At 36.7% G+C, this 25,336-nt stretch overlaps 1 protein-coding gene across 1 annotated transcript; it reads left to right on the top strand.

Annotated features, from left to right (window-relative positions):
* Positions 1–390: 390 nt before the first annotated feature.
* LOC133547711 (cdc42 effector protein 1-like) lies at positions 391–25,021 on the top strand. Its single transcript, XM_061893279.1, has 3 exons — positions 391–532; positions 14,664–15,549; positions 20,180–25,021. Exons 2-3 carry the CDS (start codon positions 15,078–15,080, stop codon positions 20,845–20,847), a joined length of 1,140 nt encoding a protein of 379 aa, XP_061749263.1. The 5' UTR covers positions 391–532; positions 14,664–15,077; the 3' UTR covers positions 20,848–25,021.
* Positions 25,022–25,336: the final 315 nt, after the last annotated feature.

Raw genomic sequence — 25,336 nt, 5'->3', positions numbered from 1 at the left:
TCCAAGTTAATGATTATTTGCAACAACAACAAAAAAAATTCTCAGTTCGAACAATAAATATCTTGTCTTTGCAGTCAATTCAATAGAAAATAAATTGAAAAGGATTTGCAAATCATTGTATTGGGGACAAGCGGTAGGAAATGGATGGACGGATGTATTCTGCTTTTATTTACGTTCACAACGTTCCAACTTCCCTGTTTTTGGATTTTGTAGATACATGTTTCGTTTATTTTCGTGTCCTGTGTTTTATTCTGACTATTATAACGGTCATGATTAACATATTAGAGGCAAAATCTTGGTATCCGTTTGATACCACCCCTAATCAGTAATGCCCCCCCTATAGTCTACTGGCTGTATGACACGCCCCTTTTCTCGTCCTCCGCACTCCGTCCTTGCACGCGCACACACGCACGCGCACACACACCAGTTGTTTGACTGTTCTGTCAAGCCATCATCACTCGGACGAATTCAACTTTATTCTTCTGGACAACAGCTCTAAAGTATCTTTTCTTCGAATTTATCCAGTTTGTCGGTAAGTTTTCATCCTTTTGTTGGCGTTCAATCGTGCCTACTGCATCCGCGTGACGTCACACTTTTCTGTGTTCTTTTGTGCCCATTAAGCAATCAAACGAGATTTAAATACTCATTTTCGTTATAAAAGCTCTTAAAACTGTGAATGCAGTTTGACTCTGGCGTTCATTGGTATAATTATGTTAAATGTGTGAATTACAGTACTAAGGTAAAGTGTTATTTGGTTTAATGTCATTATGACATCAAATGTAACCAGCTAAAAGACACGTGTTGCAATTACGTAAATTAGGGCTACATTCCACTGAGGTTTTAGCTCCTATTATTTATTTTAGTGTTCACAGACATGTTTGTCTATTTTTGACAGTATTAATGTTTATTGTTCGCCTTGTCATGTAGTATAGTTATGTATGGCAGTGGTTCTCAACCTTTTTTCAGTGATGTAGCCCCTGTGAATTTTTTTTTAATTCAAGTACCCCCTAATCAGAGCAAAGCATTTTTGGTTGAAAAAAGAAGATAAATAAGTAAAAAAACTGCACTATGTCATCAGTTTCTGATTTGTTAAATTGTATAACAGTGCAAAATATTCCTCATTTGTAGTGGTCTTACTTGAACTATTTGGAAAAAAGATATAAAAATAACTAAAAACTTGTTGAAAAATAAACAAGTGATTCAATTATAAATAAAGATTTCTACACATAGAAGTAATCATCAACTTAAAGTGCCCTCTTTGGGGATTGTAATAGAGATCCATCTGGATTCATGAACTTAATTCTAAACATTTTTTCACCAAAAAAATAAACCTTTAACATCAATATTTATGGAACATGTCCACAAATAAATCTAGTTGTGAACAGTGAATATTGCATTGATGCATTTCTTTTCACAGTTTATGAACTTACACAGCCCTTTGAGACACTAGTGATTTAGGGCTATATAAATGAACATTGATTGATTGATTGATTCATATGTTGTTGAAGTATTATTCAATAAATATATTTATAACAGATTTTTGAATTGTTGCTATTTTTAGAATATTAAAAAAAAAATCTCACAGACCCCTTGGCATACCTTCAAGTACCCCCAGGGGTACGCGTACCCTCATTTGAGAACCACTGATGTATGGGACAAAATATACTTTCCCGTCTACTTATTGCTTATCCGAGCGTTACAAAATAATGTCGCAAAGTACTGTACAATACTTCCATCACTTCCTTTTTTTTTTATTGAGACAAATATTATTTATGTATTTAATATTTATTAATTATTTATTTGTTCACTGTTCTGTTGCAGAGAACAAGGAAATTGGATAAAATTGCTATGGTATAAAAAGGGGTAGGATTAAAAATAAGCTCCTTTACGGGCGTGCTGCAATGAAACAACTGGAAATTTGTGATGCTTTACATTGTATTGTATGCATGTTCAAAATAAACTGAAACTGAACTTAACTATATTTTTAGATACAATAACTTGTATCTAAAAAAATTATCTTTTTAATATATGATTTGATCATTTGATGATGCACTTTGTCATTTTTGTGACATACTGTATATCTGCAGGTTGAACGGGGACATTCAGCATGCACTCTTTGGGGTTTAGTTTCTGGTGAGGAAAGGTGATTTCGATGTGATGTTAATGACCTTTAAGTTTGGGCAAAACTACAAATGTTGGTATTGAAAAAGCAAATACAGGTTTGTAGTGCTGATTCTAAAACCGATACATTTTACTTGAATTTTTTCACGGTCGTTGAATGGTTTTCTGATTGTGCCTTTAATTTGTTGATTACCAGCAAGACAAAGATTTTAGGCAAACATTATTTGGATCAACAAACTTATGTTTGAAAATTGCAACAATATATAAATACAAAAAAGTATATAGGACAACATAACAATATCAACAAAATAATACAATTACAGTAGTATCTTAACTTATGAGCATATTTGGTTCTGTGACAGCTGCTTTTAAGTCAAAACACTTGTTTCGCAAATCAATGTCTCCCACTGAAATCAAGTGAAATTGATATAAATGGTGCTTGCCCCCTAAAAAAAGCACTATTCATATGTAACATGCCTTTTTAAAAATACATTTTAGATGAGAAATATTGTATAAAAACAATAACTTGGAATGTACTACAAACATCTACAGTAGTTTTATAAAGTAATGCAATAATAATGTACTGCATTCACCCTGAGGAGTGGACTTTTACGGCATCTCCTTCCAGCTGCTTCTCTGTCAAACACACCATCAGGAGCTTTTCCTATATTTTTATGGATACATTTGTGCCCTTTAGGTATTATTTTAACATCTTTTGCTGGGGTTTGACTCATTCTGCTTCAGCATGGTGCAGACTAGCAGTGATACGCTCCAATTGCTTTGCCCAGTTGGGTAGACGCTCCTCTTTGAATTTATGATTGCTTTTCTTAATTCAATGAATATCATCTGTGTTTTCTTCTCATCGCTTTCTTCCTTCCCATGGTGAAAAAAAAAGTTATGTTGATCTCTAGATATAAGATAGAACGTAGTTTTTAGGAGTAAGACCAAATGTTTTGAGCATATCTTATGGGGTTCACTGTGACATTTGCTACGGCAACTAATGGGGATACTTGTTACTCAAATTTTTGCTTGTAACTTAAGGCATACGAATTAGCAGAGAGACAGCTCTTACATCAAAACACTCTTAAAAGGTCTGTATAACGCAAAACAAACTTTTCTAACCCTGATGGTACCTGCTTATGTATATTTGGGATCACCATGAGTCCCGAAAATGTAAAATCAAAGCCTGGCGGCATCACAGAGATATTTGTAAAAGCTGAGATAGGCGCCAGCGCCCCCCGCCACCCCGAAAGGGAATAAGCGGTAGAAAATGGATGGATGGAATCTTGCCTTCTTTCATACTTCTGGCAAACGAGCTGTTTAGAATTCGGTCTGTCCTGTGACGTTGTATGCCCTATCTCAGGGGTGCCCATTACGTCGATCGCGATCGACTGGTCGATCTCGGAGGGTGTGTCAGTCGATCTCAAGCCAGGCATTAAAAAATAGACATAAAAATGAGCAATCATCAATCATACCAAGACTTCACTTTCGTCAGTTGTTTGACATTCTCGGCACCCGAGGATCTTGTGAGATGACGCTGGCTGCTGCGAGCTCATATTTAAGAAAAAAATCACTAACAGGGCGGACGCAGAGAAACACATTTTATTTCTAGAGACTCCGTACCTACTGTCAAAACTCTAAAGACCGACAGCACAGTTCCTGTCTTCACCATAAAAGACCTGTTTCATCCTGCCTGTGCTAACAAAATAAGAGTCTCAGAAAGCTAGCGTGCACAAGCTAGCAAGCTACGGAGTTTGATGCCAATGTATTTCTCCCCCGCCCTCAGCGACCGCTTTCTCACTTGCTTGCCCACCCGCACACTCACTGACGTCACTCACCTGCTGCCAGACATTAAAGGGCCACACACATACGCTACTCTCATAACAAAGTGTTTAAAAACGAGTATGCAAGTTGGACAAATGAGATGCCAAATCCAACCACTTTCATGTGGTATTGGACGGAAAGGAGGACTTGTTTTCCCTCCATTTGAAAATGCGGACGTTATCAGCACCACTGTCTAATTCCAATCAATGCAAGTCATCAGAATCAAATACACCAACTTATATTCTTGTCTTCATGAAAGAAAGGAATCTATGTGTCTTAAACATGCTTGTATTATCATTAAACACCATTAACTTGTTAACAAAAATGTCTCTTTCATAAATAAATAAATATAAATTATAAATAGGAATGAGGTAGATCTCCTCGACTTGGTCAATTGAAAAGTAGCTCGCCTGCAGAAAAAGTGTGAGCGCCCCTGCCCTATCTTGTCAATGGATATTTCCATATATGGTAAAGTTTTACCCAGAGAGCTTAGCACGAGTCCACAATTCTGAACTGTAGTCCATAAGCACATTCTTTTTAACTATCCTCTTGTTTTGGGGCAGATTTGCTCGTAAATGCACATCTATCCGCCGCTGTTGCCATTTCTAATACAAAGTAGCGTATAGCTGGAAATTATATCCGTCAGTAGACACCGCCATTGAAGCGCTAAAAACTAAGACAATGACGGGCAGAAGATGCTGTCGAAGTGGAGCCAAGTACATAAGACCGCCCACAAAATGGCACATCTTGAAGAGACAGTCAGAAAGCAGCTTGAAGATGGTCTGTAAAACCTAATTTATGCAAAATTTTGACCAAAGAACTACGATTAGATTTTATGTAGACCACAACATATGACCCCTGTAAGTTGGGGCACTCTTAAATTGTGGTACTACTGTATACATTGTGTTACATACAATTGTATAAATAGTAAATAGTGCAAATTAAGTAAACAACAGCATAAACATTGTTTGGCTTTCATTTAAATCCATCTTTTTTCTCCAAAGGGATATTTGGGACTACAAACAGAAAATATGGGTCTCATCATGCTAGATACTAGTACCTTTCAGGTATTGACAGTATCAATATTTTTTGATGCGCCCACCCTCTAACATTCTTTCTGTGTAGAACTGCCCTGGGGTACACTGTCACTCAAACGTAACCCTTTCCTTGAAGAAGCAAATTATTATTGACATAATTGATTATTTTGGAATCTTTCTGAAAAGCGGCAGTTGTCATATGTAACTGTCGGGCAGCAATTCCAATAAAGTTGGCTACGCTATGGGAAACACTGGTCTTGTTGAGAGAGTCTACTCAGATATCTGTCATGAAACAAATCCCACCTGCCGACATATTTATACACCACAAGCAGCTGGATCAGCAATATATCTACATTATTATATCCCTGCTGCAACCGTGCTGTGAACTTTGATTTTCCAAATTAATTATAGGTTGCAACATGACAAAAACTAAAATCAATCGGGATGCACTGAGAGTTGGGGGACCCCGTTGACATTTGGTAGCCTTGAGGTGTTTTAATTAGTGATTGTTGGGGGCAGTGCCCTTTTTTAGCCCTACAACCTGCCAGCACATCATAAAGGAGGCCACAGTGCGAAATACCACACACATGCGCACATTCACTTGCACTGACAGAGTTTGCTGGAAAAATCCAATAGACAAACAGGCCCAATCAATAAAAACATTGCTCACCGAATGACTTGCAGTCACTGTTGCACACTTTGTGTGTCAATGTGTGTAAGCAACAGTGTGTGACAGAGTGGGTGTATAGTACAGTACACTACATCCTCCTTCAGTGTAGGCTGTCATATTTCCTGCTTCTGTGTAAAGTCAGTCAGATTTTTATTTGTGCCGTCCTTCTCCTGGACACAACACAAATCATAACGTTTGATTAACAGCTAGTCCGTGTGTGTTTTTCCCCCTTGCAAGGAAAGATTGACATTCCTTAGAGGCAGGACCCTTTGTGACCTTTCGGTGTCATTGACGCAACTAGGACGGGGTCAGTTGTAGAGGTGCAAAGTTTGAATCCGAGTGCTGTATTTGTTTTCACACCACTGGACTCTAACCATTTTTACAACAAATGGTCAAACTTCAGTGCTTTGGCAAAACTTGGCCAAAGGAATTTGCAGCATTTTGAAATAGAAGTAAAGGCATTAAAAAAGGATATTGCTTATGATCATTAGATTAGATTAGATAGTACTTTATTTATTCCGTCAGGAGAGTTCCTTCAGGAAAATTAAAATTTTCAGCACAATCCCATTCAAGTTTAGACAAACATTACAGGGAGACAGAACAGGATAGCTGACGGGTCTGCCGGCTTCCAGCGGCCCTTACAAAAAAGATGAGATACAGGTAAACAAGGAGGGGGAATAGAAGATTAAAACAAAATAAATAAAAAAAATCGGTCTTAGCCTGGGCCCTGGAGAGGAGGTGCAGACTGAGGCCAAGGGAAAAAACAACAACTCATAGCCATGGTACACATCCCTCTTCCATGTGTGTAAGAGGGAAACATCAAACATCAAAGAACACAGAGGACATTAAAGACATTAAAGCAGCAGATACAACCAGACACTTCTACATACTAGCTATGAATAAAAAGTAAAATAAACATATCCACTGGGGTGTTCCACGCCATCGTCCGCTGGGGTGGAGGGAGCATAGCCAGAGACAGGAGCAGACCCAACAAAGCAACCAAGACAGCCGACTCCATTTTCGGCCTGTGTCCAGTCCGCATGGATGAGCGAGGATACGTCCAAGGTGACTGAGGTGTCCGACACCTGCTCACCCAGCCAAGACACCGCGAAGCCTCTCCGTCCCAGCGCTCAGTGCTAGCTCCGCAGCCCTGTCCCCTCATCCGCACCTCCTCCAGTCCCTCCAAACTCTGCAGTCCTGTCCCCTCATCCGCATCTCCTCCAATCCCTCCAAACTCTGCAGTCCTGTCCCCTCATCCGCATCTCCACCAGTCCCTCCAAACCGACTCCGGTGTGGCAGACACCCAGCAGCTGGTCTCCATGGCCAAAAGGCTCCCGGGAGGCAGATCCAGGAGTCCACAAAAAAAAAAAAAAAAAAAGCACCACAGAGGTCACGAAAGTGGCACCCCTTGTCACACAGTCCCAAAGGGTCCCGGACCAAGAGGCAAAAAAATATAATAAGACATGAAAACAAGAGGGAAACACAAAAGGATGACACAAGAGCACAAAGCTCCTGCCTACAGCAGCCACTACAGCAGCGCCATCTTGTTAGGCTTACTTACAATTGTTTGTTCACATGCTTTCTTGGAAAACTCCTTTGTACAGTATGTCCTTGTCTTCACTATTGCTTATTCAGAAATTGCTTTCTTCAGTCTTATGATTGGCTAAAACGATTTTACTAATTTGCCACCTGTTGCTTTGGCACGTGTTTCACAGCCTGTGAATGTGTTTTGTGAAAATAGTAAAAGGAGAAGGGACAAGTAGATCAAAACCCAAAGCAGTGTGCCACCATTATTAAGTGGAGATTGGGAACAGGGTTACAAGCTGGAACTATAAATGTTTCACTTAAGGCATTACTTTTATATATCAAAATAAAATAAAATATATTCACATTGTTTAAACTGTAACATTTGCAAATGTCTGTACTGTTGCACTTTTGAAACACTTAAACTATGTGTACAAAATGTAGCTTAGGGCCATTTTTGGCCCACAACTTATTTTTTGTGGCCCTCTGCTTATTTTAAAACAAAAATGTATTCATTTGTTTTGTCACCTATAGCACAAAGCGTAAATAACTTTTTTTTTAAATGCAGTGTACTTACCTACATTCGATGTGGATCAAGTTCGTCCACATCCTTCCTATTAATACTTTTATTTTACTTAAAAAGTATTCAATGGGAGAATTATCACTTTTTTTTTTTTAATAAACTGTTTACACAAAAGTTAAACAGTTTTATGTTTAACATGTAACAAAAATAAACAGAACCGAACTGAACTGTGATCATATATCATAATGTATATAATGTGAATTTGTTTGGGTCGGAGAAAATTGCATCTTTTTCTCCGAGTGAGGCTAAAACTCACAACCTCAGCAATTCTCAGTAGTTGTTGTTGTTATAAACTACTCCGTCTTAGAAAACCATGTGGTCTCCAATTATACGTCTTTTTTGGAATTGTACGTCTGAAAACCTCAGAATTGTGCGTGCCTTGACAACAAAATCATATACAATAATGCAGCTACTGGTAAAATATAACACAGCGATTCCTTGCATGCAATATTTTATTTTTTTAGATCATGTTTAAGACTGAAGTTATGCCTATTGCAGAATATTATGATTCTAAGTACACAGAAAGTAATAGCCCAAAGCTGATTAACGCCTTTCAAACTCAGCATTCGATAGTAGTTTCTCTTTTCAGCTGCCTTTGACTTACAACTGAAGTGTAAACGTCTTTTGTGGATAGTGTTAGCAAGCAAGACTGATTGAATCTAATCTAATTGAGCACATACTTTATGACTTTAGTCTTGCTATTTTGCCTGCACCACGTTTTCATTTAACCTAATATCAATGACCATTTTGTTGTGATATTGTTCCTGAATGTTCTGTTGAAAACAAGTACCAAGTAGATGAAATGAAGTTTATTTGTTTTGATTCAACAAACAGCAAAGCGAGTCTGGATATTTGAGAAGTTAAACATGTTTTTTTTGACCAAAGAAGTGTTGCCCTTGGATTCAAAATGAGTGTGAATGGTGAAAATAGAAACATTGTAAACGGCTAAAGGCTTAGTGTAAAAAATGCTGCCTTATCTTGAATGTTTGTTCACCTGGTTAGCGGGGTTACAGCCCGAAGGACGTGAGGGGGGAAAAAAGTCCACTGATGTTGAACCTACAGCAGAGTCAAGGATTTTAGCACCGCAGTCATTCCAAAAGGGTTTGTGTGAAATGTGCTTGTAACTCAAAAGACAGCGAAGCACAAACAAGAAGAAAATCTTAGGCAAGTTGCATAAAGAATGATATATGTGTGAGCTTCTGAAAAAAGTTAGGCAAGAGAGTCCTAAATGTGTGTGTGTTTTTTAAAATCAACACCAAGCTTAAGATAAGATGTTAAATGGTCATAAACATATACTCCCTTAATTGATGCTTAGGAATGTGTTTGCTCATAAACTGATATCTCCTACTAAACAAATTAGTACCGGACCCAGTGACATGGAATCAGAAGTTGTGTATTCTTGGTAATGGTTTTCTGTTGCATTATGGAACATCACAGTTACACAGTTCAACATGTCTGAAAAGGAGTAGGTAAAAGCAAAGACAAAATGTTCCGTAATTCTGCCAAAGTAGCTAAAAACCTCACTGTTGAATTTTTATGAAAATAGATTATACTGTATGAATGTATCAGTGATGAAGAGGCATACATTTTAACCAGTTGTGAAATCCACAAATGTATCACAATGCACTGAAGAGTGCTCATGCAAACATATGTACTATTTGTTAATGATGGTCAGATGTTATCACCAACTGAAATTCTTCCTTTCCATGTAATATGGAAAACAATGGAGGGATACTAAGGACTTACATGCCAGGAAAACTATTTTTACTGCTTCATGTGCTTTTTAAAATGATATTTAGTTATAAATATCGGATTTTTTTATGTTTTTATTAATTGCATGAATTAATGCATTAAATTGGACTGCCCGAATTAACAGTAAAAGTAACAGTAACTGATTAGAGTCTTCTTTCCTAGTAGTATCACAATTTGGTTTGGCCTTGTTACTTTAAGAATATAGTTAAAAAAATAGTTTATTGTTCTTCGGTCAATGGTCAACAAAACAAACAAACAGTTGTACATTCACAGATTGAAAATGAAAATCTTGCAAACCAAAAGGGTTTAGGCTGAAGTTGAACACTTATAGCGCCTAACCCTATAAACAATGTCAAGTACAGAATAAACTTCCGAAAATTATGAAATGTCCTTTGCACAACATATTATAAATACACATTATACACAATTATATACACAGTAAAGGCATTAGAAATATCCTTGCACACGTATTAAACCTTTGCACCAATTATATATATATATATATATATACATACAAACAATCATACTTCTATTATTATTTATATCCCACATTTAGTTTTTAATTAACATTAATCATAGTATTAACTACAATGTTGATTCAAGAGAGATATATTTTTTCCAAGACATTGGTCTTAAAGTGTTTTTTAAATGTGTGAATGGAACTGGAACAGTTTTAAGGAATAATCCAAGCTGTTCCACAGTTGAACTCCCCTAATAGAAACACATCTACTTTTTAAGCTCATTCTTATTTGTGTTTTTTGAAAGAAAGCTGAACCTCTGAGGTCATAGGGATTCTCTCTGTGTTTGAACCTCACCTGTAGACACCCAGGCAGCATGTGGTTATGAGCTTTGTAAGTCACAATAGTAGTATTTAGGTCAACAAGATCGTGCAGTTTTAATGTTTTTAATTTTATAAACAGAGCATTGGTATGGTCATGATAATTCGCATAATTTACAATTCTAATCGCTTTCTTTTGAAGTAAGAATATAGAGTTGATTTTTGATTTGTAATTGTTACCCCTGATTTCAACACAATAATTAAGATATGGGAGTATGAAAGAATTGTATAACATGTTAAGAGTCTTCTGATTTACAGAGTTTTTCATTTTATGTAACATAGCAATAATTTTTTCCATCTTTGTCTTAAGTATATTTATGTACAGTTTCCAATTTAATTTATTTTCTATATAGATTCCCCAAAAAGTTATTGAGTACACCCTTTCTATCTCCATATCATCAATTCTTATATGACGCCGTATGTTATTTTTCCTATTTCCAAAAATTATATATTTTGTTTTATTTAGGTTGATTGATAGTTTATTGGCATCAAACCATTGCTTTAGTTTGTGGAGTTCAATCTCTACAGTCTCTAGGAGTTGGTCAAGGTCTTGCCCAGAACAGTACAGACTTGTATCATCAGCAAAAAGAATACAGTTGAGTTTATTAAAGATTGTACAAATATCATTAATATACAGTAAAACCAATTTTGGTCCCAATACAGAACCTTGGTGTACTCCATGTGTTATAATATTTTTATCTGAATCTACATTGTTCATATGCACATACTGCTCTCTGCCACCAAGATAACTTTCAACCAATCATGAGCAAGACCTCTGACACCATACCTCTGCATTTTGCTTAAAAGTAATGTGTGATCGATGGTGTCAAAGGCCTTGCTCAGGTCAATAAAAACACCAATAGCAAACTCCCTCTGATCAATTGCAGTGGTTACCTCCTCAACTAGTTCCATCCCTGCCATGGAAGTGGACCTATTAGATCGGAAACCGTATTGGTGTTCACTTAGCAAGTGATGCTTATCAATAAAACTGTCTAATATTGACACAAATAATTTTTCAAGGACTTTTGAAATTTGTGAGAGTAAGGAAATAGGCCTATAGTTGGTGAACTGATGCTTATCTCCACTTTTGAAGATGGGAATGACTTTTGCCGTTTTCATTTTCTTTGGGAAGACACCTTTTACAAAAGAAATATTGCAAATATAATTGAAGGGAACAGCTATAAAATCAACAATTTCTTTGATCAGTAGTCTGTTGACTTCTTGTTTTTCTGAGAGTTTACAATTGTGATTTCACTTTCATAAACGGGGGAATAAAAAACGATTCTAAATTGTTTTGAATGGTTTGTTCATTAAATTTTGCACTGTTTTCAGGTTGTACAATTTCATTTGCTAAATTAGGTCCAACATTTACAAAAAAAGGTGTTAAAAGCATCCGTTATTTCTTTAGGGTCATTTATAGTTTGATTATTTTCTATAAAATAGCTAGGATGTTCCTTATGTGTCATGTTTTTTTTTTAATGATATAATTTTAAAATTTCCACGTACCCTGTATGCTATTTTTATGTTGTTCTAATAGGTTACAGTAGTATGTTCGTTTGCTGTGCTTTATTATTTGTGTTAACTTATTTTTGCACGTTTTATTTTGTGTTCAGTTTCTTCGGTTCTGTACTTTAAATGTCTTCTGTAAAGATAATTTTTCTTTTTGCAAGACTTCAATATTCCCCTTGTGATCCACGGTTTGTCCTTAACGGTGTTGTCTTTAATGACATGTTTTTTTAATTGGAGAGTACTTATCGTACAGTTTCATGAAAAGTTTCATATGCCCCAGTCTTGAGCAAATAACTCAGACTTGAATGCTGCCATAGTTTCGTGTTTTTGATGTCTAACAAATCTATATTGAACTGCTTTTTTGTTTTTTCTCTTATCAAAGAAATTGTGGAAAATGCTGAATACAGGTGGATGATCACTTATCTCATCGAGTAGTAGTCCTGCTGTTATTTGATTCTCCGGTTGATTGGTGAAAATGTTATCGATCAGTGTGACAAAGTCTACTGTTATTTGGGTTGCTTTTGTTATAAGGGGAAGTAAATTATTACTGTACAATCCTGTCATAAAATCTGTTGTTTTGGTACTGTCCATGGGGTTCAGAAGATTAATATTAAAATCACTGCACACAATATGGATTTTGTTTGACTTACTAAACAAATAGTCCAATTTTTCATTGAATGTTTCTAGACATGATCCAGGTGTTCTATATACACAACTGACGTTTATTTTTATTTATTTTTTTTCTACCTCGATTTCTACATTTATACATTCAAAGACTCCAGCTATAGCAGTTAATTTGCTGTCAATCTTACAATATTTTAAATCTTGATTTACAAAAAGTGCTACTCCTCCTCCCCTTTTTCCAACTCTGTTTGTGGTGAATAATTCATAACCATCCAATCTCATTTCACAACACTTGTTGTCATCGAGCCGAGTCTGTGAGACTGCAACAACACTAAATTTTTTGAACTGGCTCAGCTATTCAGTAATTATGGAAACATTTTAAGACAAGCTTCGGCTATTAAATGTATTACAGTAAATGATTTATCCACATTCACACATTTAAATTGTTCGACTGTGTAGTACTCACAGTTTCTGGTAATATTATTGTAAAGATTACAGTCGGGATCTATATCACTGCCAAACTCATTTAAATTACAGTTATAATTGATATTGTCATAAAAGTCTTGTTGAATATGATTATAATTATTATACAGTTCTCTACTATGAATATTATCAGTACTTCTACATTCAAATTCCTTATTACCAATATTGGTAAATATAGTTTTTAATTCACTTTCCATTATATTTTAGTTTATTTGTCTTTGTAAAAATGACACATATGTACTTCAGGTCCCTAAAATGCCAAAAAGACTGTTTTGAACCTCCGGCTAGTCAGCAAGAGAAACACACTCCCAGGAAATTACTCCAGCAGTAATAAAATATTGAGATATAAGATAAGTGAGACACTGTTTTGTTCCGAATTAAATACAAAGTACACATACAGTTCAATGTGGTGGGACATAAAGTCTCCATTCCATTTCCTTTCTCTCTTTTTCTGTCTTGACAGGAGCATAAGTATCCAGACCTGTGTCCTATAAATGTGCATATTTAGGGGCAACAGACATGAAGATTTAGAGGATTATCCTGGGTATGTCCGAGACCCGCACACCCTCCAGGCAGGCCGCAACAAGGATTGTAGCATTAAAGTCATTACTGTATGTTTATAAAGCCTGCTGGTGCTTTACAGGCTATTTATCTGACACTCGAAAGTGCGGGCTTCTGTGTTTACGTGACTCCGCAAACACATAAACAAGTACAAATGAGCCCGGGGGTTTGGTGGGGGCAACTGCCTCTGTGTTGCGGTGGTCAAAGGTCTTTCAATGGATTACAGGCAGAGACGATGCATCAGAGCTTCCCGTAAGCACACAATCAGGGTAATTAACAACCCCATGTGTGTTCCCCATAATCCAGTAGGTTATCAATTAAACCAAACCTTGATATGGCATTTTTAGAGTAAGTTGCATTCATGGGAATGTGCTGAAGTACCCTTTAAGACTATGCTATCTCAGCTTCAACATGTGTCCCATTATTTTGTTTAGCTTGGCCTGATACAGCTGCGATCAGTGCTGGTATGTGGCGTGTTTCTCCCCCTCGCTCTGCTTCCAGATGCCCTTCTTAAAAAATGCCAGCCAGGGGAAGTGGAGGAAAGAGTTCTGCGACTGCGGTCAGCTGCAATTGAGAAAGACTGGACCTGGACCTGACGTAGTCCTCATCTTTTAAACCATCGCAAGTCATTAATGAAACCAGATGAGGCCGTGCATGTGTAGAGGCCTGTCTCCTTTGCTAAAACACTTTTAAAGAGAACCAGAAGGCCCTTATGTTATCAAAATATTTAGGAATTGGCTATCCATTACTGCTGCTGGCAAAGAACAGCTCATGATATAAGGACAATTTTCTACAACATACAATATTAAACTGTCAAAAGCTAGCTCCTTTGGGTAACGTCCATGACGGTTGAAACAAGACAAATACAAGAAGAAAATACCTTTTACGTCTAGGAAGTAAAATCGCAGACTTTTTAATTCACAGGGGAGTGACTTTTCATCTAAATTTAGATTCTTCCAGACCAGTCAACATTTGGAGCGCAGAATAACACAAACAAAAGGCAGACTTGCAGAGGACATATATGCACAAGGAATCAACGGCTCAACTGCCACAACATTAACTGTTAATGTCATCTCCTTCTTCCTCCTGCCTCCATTTTAAAGATAGTCCTTCTCTCTCTATTTGTGCTCTCCATAGATGGTTCCACGGCGAGACCGCAGAACCATTTGCAGCTGGACCGGGACCTATTTCTGAGCTGATGTCGACAAATTTGAATCGAGGGAAACCAGGGACTTGACTGCAGTCCAACTGGCGAGGCTTTTCCCAGAGACAACTACACAGTGTTTTCTGCAATTTATGACGGTTTTACTCTGCCAGCTCGGCATAACGATGACCAGCAAAGAGCGGCATGGATTATGTCTTGCACGTGATAAACATAGATAATGTTCAAGTGAAGTATTTGGTCAACTTTTTACTCATTTAGACTATAAGCATTCAAATCTTGGAGAACTTGGTCAAGGTTTTTGAAGGTTGATACTTTGCAGTTGAGTTTGAATTATTTAAAGACTATTTCCATTCTGTACATACTTTTTATAGTTAAGGCAAGTGAACATGAATCTGCAAGAAAAGCTCTCCGGCCTGAAGGGTCTGGTCACACACTCTCAAAGCAAACGGCGCTTTAAAGGCGACCTCACAGTGGACATGATCAGCCCCCCTCTGGGTGACTTTCGCCACACAATGCACGTTGGCCGTGGCGGTGATGTGTTCGGGGACACTTCCTTCCTCAGCAACCATGGCGGCTCAACCAATGCGGGCAATGGCGAAACGGAGTCAATGTCCACACCGGACAATAAGCTTGGAGCGTATTTCTCCAGGAAACTGCAACAAATCCGCAGGGGCTCTGACAACCGACCCAGGGAGGTATCCAAGGATGCAGGACTGCCACCCCCGGCCATTTCTCCCATTATCAAGAATGCAGTCTCCCTCCCAAGGCTGGATGTGGATATGTGTAACGGGAGTCCCATCACCAAGGTGCTTTTTCCAAGTTCTCAAAGCACGCCAGGAGAAAGGACAAGTTCTTATGGTGAGCATGGCAATACACTGGGGAAAATCTTTTTAGAAAGAAAAAAACATGTTTTTAGTATTTCACTAATCATATTTTCTATGTAGTTTTTTGATTACATCATTGGAAAAATATTATATTCAAATTGGCATCATAACGCCTCCTCTGTTTGATGCTAACTTGCACAACTTTCTATGTTTTGCCTGCATGTTCCTAACTCGCTGCTGTGTAAGTGACAGGAAGAAAAACTGACTCCACAACCCTTTTCTAAGGGAAAAACACGTATCCACTCTACCGGCCAAAAGTTTTAGAACACCTTATGTATAGTAGTAAGTAAGTATGTCCAATGGTACTATAAAAGTTACTACGGCGTTTACATACTTTGCTATTAATGTTGCTGTTGTTATTACTTGTTATAGTACGATCCAGATGTCATTTGAACGTGACACTTTTTTCTTTAATGATTTTAGTTCTACAATACACACGGTTACACAACCATAATAGATTTGAAATAAATACTGTAAATCAATAAACACAATTAGCATGTGATTAGGAGGTTTGATCAAAAAAATTTATCATTTAGAAATGACAACTACATTATAGATAACATCCATTTAATTTTCATTGATTCATGACATAATTGTAAATGTATTCAACTTGTTTATAGTCATAATTTAAGGATCTCAATGGGCTTCTTTTACTGCAAAGGATTTTCATGTCGCTAATATATTAACCAATGTGTGTACTTGAAGCTTTAATTACTAAATGGTAAATTATATTATTTTGTAACAGCTCTTAAAGTATAAAGTCTATACTTCAATCGCTAACTAGCTGGCTAGTAAAATGTAAAAAAAAAAAAACCCACCATAGTCTTACTGTATTGAGTATGTGTTTGCAAAACAACACCATAGTCTTACTGTATTGAGTATATGTTTGCATTATTCTTGTTGTTAGGAAAGGGTTGAGGTTGGTTGGAAATAATAATTAAAAAAAGAATAGCAAAAACCTACGCGGAGTCATATTTTGTGTACCATGTGACAAGACCACATGACAAATTGATGAAAGCAATATTCAGCATTTACAGTGGATCAGGTTACATGAAATGCAGCGATCATAGGTGATATGTGTGCTGATTTGCCACAGCTCTCTAGAACTTTGTAACTTCTGCTGACATTTGTAATAATGTTACTGTGTGGTTGACTCCCTGGGCTCTCATCAGCAGCAGTCTGTTTACAGCACCTTAAATAAAGTCACTGAATTCATCTTCCCGGCATCAAACAGACCGTGAAGTGACCACTACCACCACATTTGGTGGTCATATTATGTTTAAAAAAGACATGCCTGTGCAATAACAACAATGCCAGACCGACTGAATTGACTTTTTACAATGTGTGAATAGTGTCAGTGTCTGGTGAGGCCGCTAAGGAATAAAATGCTGAAAACAGACCTGCTGCAGAGTCTAGTGTGTGTTGGAGCCATCTACCACCACTACCACCGTACTTATACTACCTCACATTGAAATAACATCAACATCACCCAGCCACTCGGCTACCTTGTTGAATAAGACCATTTGCGTCCGTCACAAATTTGAACACATCAAGATGGACATTGTAGAGCAGTTAGTTTCTAAAAAGTCAAGTATTGGAGAACATTGTCCTTTTTTTTTTTAAGTACAGTCATCCCTCAATCATTGTGGTTAATTAGTTCAACAATAAACAACTTTCCACTAAGTAGGAATACATTATTATAGATTAAAAATGTTAATAACTACAGCATAAAAAATTGTTACCTACATTTTAAATCTGTTTTTCAACATTAAGAGATCCCGCTAGATATGAAATAACACCCATTTAGTCACTTTTACACTCTAAATCTAATATAATAACGCTTTCTTAGGCAGAACCAATCAGTGGCCACGATACCAAACAACAAGATCTCATTGGTTTCATCTAGTGGACAATACTGTAGTATTGACAGTTTTAGTTAATTTAGCCATTTTTTGCGTAAAAAGTATTAATTTACCACATTTCTTTAGAATGGACCATATATTTTACCCTAGAAAAAGTCTGAAAAAGTAAGGTCGTCCAGAGATTTGTGCATGCAAACTAACAGATGGTGCCGAACAGCTTCTACAAACTTGTACCCGTACATGTCAGAGCTTTTCTTCCTGTCAGTCACACATATGTGACTTAGGCGGATGCAGCTGCAACAGAGACCCTCTAAAAAGAGCTATGATGATAGTTGAACACAACCAAATTTATTTTTAGTCTAAGAAAATAAGAAATATGAAAATGTTTAGTCTGTTAGTTAAAAATATTACTGATAGTAAAAAATATATTTAAAAATATAGAAAAAGAGAGGCTGTCTTATATTCAGGTTACTGTGGTAGCTCATGCATGAATCCTAATGACAAATATGATGCATATACAGTACAAACACACAATTTAGTTAAAAGACTGTTGCAGTGATCTGAACCATAACAAGGGTCACTCTAGTTTGCAATTGTGCATTGTTTTCTCATAAGCAGTGAAGATCAGAGACATCATTTTAAAAAAACCAAAACCTCTTAACTGGAACGTCCCACAGTCATCTATACACACCACCAAATCCCAGAATAACGCCTATGATTACGATTGGATGAAACCATAAATCCCAGTTGCTAAACAAAGTAAAACACACAACAGAGAGTCAAACGAGTTAACGCAGCAAAGACTAAGCGACAACGTGTATGACTGCAGTAAAACTCATCCATGGAGTCTACTCAACGATTTAGACAGATTTTCCCCAGATGCTATTATGAATCACCTTGGCTCGCTATCAGCAGCTCCTGCACTGATAAACAGCAGCCATCCAGACATGACAGGCAATAAACTGTTGGAGTCTGTGTTTGAATGACCCGCAATGACACCAGACTCATGCTTTACGCTGCATACGTGTGTGTGTATATACGTGTGTGTACATAGATGAGTGATCACGTCAACTCCTTAAAGATTTCTCACAGACACGTTGTTACATTTCAAATGTCAAAAGGTAATTATATGCCTTAATATATACATCAGGGAGGGGCCTTTCAGCAGATTTACTGTACTATAATTATGTACAAGGTCACATAAAGCACTGTTAGACCATTGCCACGACATACAGTGCTGCTGCAGTCATTTTGGTTGTAATGGCAGAAGAGTGAATGAGACAGGATATGTGATATGTTAGCCTCATGGCAATGTGACAATGATGACTGAGAAGAAACTACATTAAAAAAGTTTGCAGGCTCGAGTGTGATGTGAGACAGGTTGATGGTGTGTACTGCCCCCTGTTGGAATTATTGACTAAATAATGTTAGAACAGAGTTGAATGGTATGAATTACATCCGGAGTATATCGGCAGTTCTGCCAACTGTTTTTACCCAAAATGTTGTGAAGCATGACATATGGCAAGAAAAATTGGGAATTTTAAAAAATAAAATTAGATGCAAAAAATTCCAACTAAAATAGTCAAATATGCACATCCAAACTTAGGAAACATTATTTTATGTGTATGTAAATATAAATTAGGTTTTATCATATTACATAAATATTAACAATACAGAACAAGAAAAACGTTTTTACGTAAAAAAAATATTAATTATGTGAATTTTAAAGATAAAAATGAATATCAAACAAAACACTTTTTAAAAAAAATGTCAAATACCGTATTTCCTTGGATTGCCGCCGGGGCGCTAATTAATTTAAAACCTCTTCATACTCCTGCACTTACCCTAGGCATGCGGTAAAAGTAAGCATGAACTAATTATTTTAAAACCTCTTCTCACTGCGGCACTTACCAAAGGTATGCAGTAAAAATTTGAGTTTGATGTATGGTTGGACCTTAAATTCTACTGAATAACTCTTAATCCTCTTCCCTTTATGCGATTTCAAATCACCGGTATTGAAATCAGCCTCCTCAATTTTGAAAATGATGACAGGGAAAGTGTCACTCGTGACGTCACAAGTTTGACCAGGCGGTAATACTAAGCATGCGCTAATTATTTTGGGAAGCGAGTTTGACCCGGCAGTAATTCAAGGCAGGCGCATACTATATGCCCTGCGACAATTCAAGGAAATACGGTATCTCCTATTCTCTTCTTGAACAATTTTACATTTCTCAATAGTGTATTACAAGTCTGTAACATAATGTCTATGCTGGCTTGTTTCATTATTCCATGAATTTTCAGCAAGTGTATGATTCATACTGTACTATTAAAGATATTAATTGGAGTAGAGACGGATATAAAGAAAATTTGCACGTATAAGTACATCTTTTGTATGTATTACATGCCTCGATGCTGGAATTTAGACAGTTTAAAAGGGCTTTCAGTAAACCATACTGGGAACATGTTTTGTGTGTCTGTAGCTTTAATGTGAATGAGTTGTGCTATCGTGATGTAGTTTTGCATAAAGGAGGATCTTTTTTGAGGATCATTTTATCTAATGATTTTGGTATGCGAAAGATTGAATGTGAGAGTTTGCATGAATTTTGGCATTCAGTTTAAGTCCATCCAAAGTTTGTGGCCCACTTTGCATAATTCAATCGGAGCTTGTTCATGCTTTACAATTTTCCATGGAATTATAACATGAAGTGATTTCTGGTAATGTTCATGTTGTGTCTTCTTCAGGTTTGGAATCTGGCTTTGTCACTCTTCCTCGTCTGTCCCGCTCTGAGCGCCAGCAGCCCTCCATCTCCAACCCTGCTCCTTGCGGCTCTCTGACCGCCCCCACCGACGCCAATTTATCCACCGGCGCTAGCACCGACCGCAAGTTCACCGCCTTCTCCGATTCCCTCGGCTCCCTGGACACCTTCAACTTTGACATGGGCCCCTCCCTCATGAGTGAAGTTTTCGGCTTACTTGAGGGAGACAATGAGGCCTGGGAGAGAGAGGACATGGGGTCGGCGTGGGGGCTCACCAACGAGGGATCGGAGATGGACTCGGCCACAATCTCGTACGTGGACTCCCTGCTGAGAGAGGACTGCGTGGGAAGGAAAAGTCCACACGTCACAGAATGGGATGACGACGACGTGGAGGTGAACGGAACGCCGATGTCTGGGAGACTAGCAGATACGCCGAGAGGCGGGTCACCCGAGCGAGCCAGTTTGGGCCTGAAAATGGAGAGTGAGCGCTTCCAGAGTGCTGCCGATGTGCTCGCACGCCATTATGGAGGTCAGGGCCTCTGGAAGGGTCACGGCACGGTGGAGGCGCCAGATTCTGAGATGAGGAGCATTGGGCAGTTGAAGAAGAAAGCATCCTACAGCTACACGGATGATGATGATGAAATCAAAGTCTGATTGAATAGGATTGAATTCTAACTAAACCAATAATCTCAACCTCAACAACTGGATTCTTTATTCATACAGTGGAACCCGCTTATGTTAAACAACTCATGTAATTACTTAATTCGACCTAGACCATTTTTAGGTCTTGTGGAAAAATGCTGCAGTGTTGTTAACTTCATTATTGCTAAGCCAAAACGTCACTACCAACTAGTGAAAGTATTAAAACGTGCGGACAGTGACTTTCGGTTCAGAGCAAAATACACTTCAAAATAAAACATGGAGTCGACACCAACTTTTAATTTTGTAACTTGTTAACCACGGTAATAAATATTTTTGCACATATGAAAGTTTTATTCTTGTCGTAGTCAAAACATATAACACCATTACTGTACTTTCCGGACAAATTGTAAACCCTGCGGATTATTGCTGGATTGCAATCACGTGACCTAGAGGGCGATGGTCTAGAGTCCTATTATGGTACTGTTTATTTACATGCGTCAGTGTAAATTTAAGTGTATTTTGAAAGCTTTAGAGGCAAAAATACAAATTATCTTAGAAAATAAATAAAATCGGATTGAATGGATTTATACACTCTTAAGAATTTTTGGGGGGAAAGAATTGAACCATTCATCATAAACATACGTTACTGCTTGCTATGACCTCACTTCCTTGGACACACGGGTTTGGAGAAGAAAAGACTGTATTTTTCTTAGCAAATGGATAAATTATAGATTGCATTAAGCAAAGAAATCAGACAGTGTACTAAAATGATTCACAACTGTTAAAATTCAAAGTGCTCAAAGTACAAGTAATAAGAATCCTGATAAACATAAGGAACTTTATATTGAAAATATTAGAATAGAAGATTTCTATGTGAATATAATATCACAACGTACTGGTATATTTCTGCTGCTAATATACGGTTGCAGATTTAGTAGGTATGGTTTATATGCCAGTGCGGCTTATAGTCTGAAAAATAGATTAGGTGTGTAAAAGATTGTAATGCCAGCAGAATGAAGACAAGACAACGCCTTTGATTGGCTTCTAGAAAACAGCAGGGTTGGTTGTCACAATCATATCTTACCCTTAAATTAAATAAATTAATAGGGATCAGAGCTCACTCTTCTCTGGAAAAAGATGGCTGAACATGAGATAAAAACTTCTTGTATTTTCATGCTAAATTGTAAATATTCAGATACTCAATGTTTGTGTTCTGGACTTTTACAGTATAACCAAAAACAGTTGCCTATGCAGACTGTGTAACACCGCTATTATATGTTTACATTCCGCGTCACAAGCGGCCCACTGAAGGCAGCCATAGTTGCAACGGGGCCCTCAATAAAAACGAATTTGACACCCTTGGTCTAGAGCAGGGGTCACCAACGTGGTGCCCGCGGGCACCAGGTAGCCTGTAAGGACCAGATGAGTCGCCCGCTGGCCTGTTCTAAAAATAGCTCAAATAGCAGCACTTACCAGTGAGCTGACTATATTTTTATTTTATTTTATGTATTTACTAGCAAGCTGGTCTCGATTTGCTCGACATTTTTAATTCTAAGAGAGACAAAACTCAAATAGAATTTGAAATTCCAAGAAAATATTTTAATGACTTGGTCTTCACTTGTTTGAATAAATTCTTTTTTTTTTTACTTTGCTTCTTATAACTTTCAGAAAGACAATTTTAGAGAAAAAATACAACCTTAAAAATGATTTTAGGATTTTTAAACACACACCTTTTTACCTTTTAAATTCCTTCCTCTTCTTTCCTAAAAATTTAAATCAATGTTCAAGTAATTTTTATTATTGTAAAGAATAATAAATACATTTAAATTTAATTCTTCATTTTAGCTTAATTTTTTTTCAAAGAAGAATATTTGTGAAATATTTCTTCAAACGTATGATTAAAATAAATAAAAAAATATTCCGGCAAATCTAGAAAATCTGTAGAATCAAATTTAAATATTATTTAAACATTTTTTTGAATTTCTTTTTAAATTTTTGTTCTGGAAAATTTAGAAGAAATACTGATTTGTCTTTGTTGGAAATATAGCTTGGTCCAATTTGTTAAATATTATAACAAAGTGCAGATTGGATTTTAACCTATTTAAAACATGTCATCAAAATTCTAAAATTAATCTTAATCAGGAAAAATTACTAATGATGTTCCATAAATCCTTTTTTTATTTTTTTCAAAAAGATTCGAATTAGCTAGTTTTTGTATTCTTTTTTTTCCAGTTGAATTTTGAATTTTAAAGAGTCAAAATTGAAAATAAACTATGGTTCAAAATTTTATTTTCATTTTTTTCGTGTTTTCTCCTCTTTTAAACCGTTCAATTACGGTAAGTGTTTTTTTCATCATTTATTCTATACAAAACACCTTCGTAAAATGAAAAAAAATGTACGACGGAATGACAGACAGAAATACTCTTTTTTTTTTATATAAATAGATTTATTTATTAATGGTAAATTGAGCAAATTGGCTATTTCTGGCATTTTTTTTAAGTGTGTATCAAATTGGTAGCCCTTCGCATTAATCAATACCCAAGAAGTAGTTCCTGGTTTCAAAAAGGTTGGGGACCCCTGGTCTAGAGTCTTGTTAACTAGATAACTAGTTGTCACGCGGTTGTTAGCCTTGATATTGGCAAAACGTTCCAGTTGTAATTGGTTGTCACGCATTTGTCGTACATATTACATACTGCATACACAAGGCTGGCCTACAGATTTGTAGGCATAGAGATGCATGTTTTACCTTTTTTAAAAATATATATTTTTACCATTAAAATAACACTGCATCAACCATTATCACCTTTAGGTAGCTGCTTGTCAACATGTATTGGCGTGTCTTTGACAGTTGTTTACCTCTTTGTTACGAAGAGTTGTAAAATGAGACAGATGAACATTTACATCCAGCCCTTCAATTTAAATTAGAAAAGAAAATTTAAAGTTGTTTAGATGAGCAATTCACACCAAGGTAAACGTTGTGACAACCAACCCCGTTGTCATGAACCGAATATGCAAGACGCACTCCACATGTCGCTACACGATGCGCAAAGACTATGTCATTTCCCGTCGACTTATTTCGATCAGTCATTACGTTTGTGTACGTGGTCACTGTCACCTGGGTTAAAAAATGTGTTGTTCTTTATAAAACACTACATACAAAACACATCACAGCTGAGAACCACACATGATACTCATGACGCTTTACAAAAGCAGAAAAACCCACATGAAAATATGCACAAATGGAGGAAAACAATTTCAACAAAGTGAAATAGGTTTAAAAATCCTCTATTAGTGATCATTCTCTTTTAGATATGGCTAAAGTCTCAAGAAAATGGACACGCAATGCTTTGTTTTGATTTATGCCTACATCAGTCTGAGGGGCGTTGAGATAAGCGAGTTCCACTGTACTTTATAATGATGCAACAACACTTTGGCTGAGGAAACACTAATGTCACTGGATGTATAAGTCATGCCATTCAATTTATATGCTAAACGTCAGGAGTACCTTACACTTATTGTGTCTTCGGCCTAAATTCAGAGAGGGGTGGCCATCCAAAGTCACTTTTATTCCAGACTTTTTGACTCATATCAGTTGATAATCCTGCAATATGATACGACCAATACGAGTAGTATGTAATGCAGACCTTTTATAGAAATACTATGTGCTCCTTTAATGAAGAGGAACTCGTTTACCTGTATGCTTTAATAGACAAATCATATTTCCTTTTATTTACTTCCTATACAAATGTACATGAAAATATCAACTGACCTCCCCTATAAATATGTACTTACAATATAGCACCTTCAGTGCAAGTTTTATATGTAAATATTCATCTCAGTGAGAATATAATGCAAAGTTCTTTGATTTCAGGAGTTCAAATTTGGCTAAAAGGCTAATTAAAGCTATAAGGAAGTGTTGTTTATGATATTCAACCACATATGAGATACTGAATTTGAGGCTTTTATTAGCAATAGGTCTAAAAAATGTATTGAACACATTCTCTAATTATTTAATTTTCTTCATTTGAACTACTGAAATAAATGAATTTTTTCAAAATATTCTAGCTGGTTGACATACTCGTGTAAACATCAGACTATGATGTCATTCATTGGAAATAAACATGCTTTCTTTTCAGCGTGATGGACACATTATGGGCCAGGAGCCGAAATAAATATTTGATGTCAAGGCTTTGTAGACTTTATTAACTGATTATGTTGAAACGTTGTTGTTAACTAACTTATATCAAATAAATACATAGTAATGAACTCAAACAATACCCCAGTAAATGTGCAAAGTTGATAGCGCATGTAAAGCTGAATTACTAAGCTTGGGCGCAGAGGATTGTGTCTACCAAATGAGCAAAATAGCGAGCGCAATCTATCATTATAGTAGAAGTGGAGATGCAACTGTAATCATTTCTTCCTCGCAGTGTGATTTACCAAGCCTGAAACCGTTTCGCATCTACGTTTAGCAAGTTGGAAATGTGTGAGTAAGCAGGCA

The sequence above is a fragment of the Nerophis ophidion genome, unplaced genomic scaffold (assembly GCF_033978795.1).
Source record: "Nerophis ophidion isolate RoL-2023_Sa unplaced genomic scaffold, RoL_Noph_v1.0 HiC_scaffold_160, whole genome shotgun sequence".
Classification (NCBI taxonomy): domain Eukaryota; kingdom Metazoa; phylum Chordata; class Actinopteri; order Syngnathiformes; family Syngnathidae; genus Nerophis; species Nerophis ophidion.
Note: the sequence above shows the minus strand (reverse complement) of the source record. Positions and strands in the feature narration are given on the sequence as shown.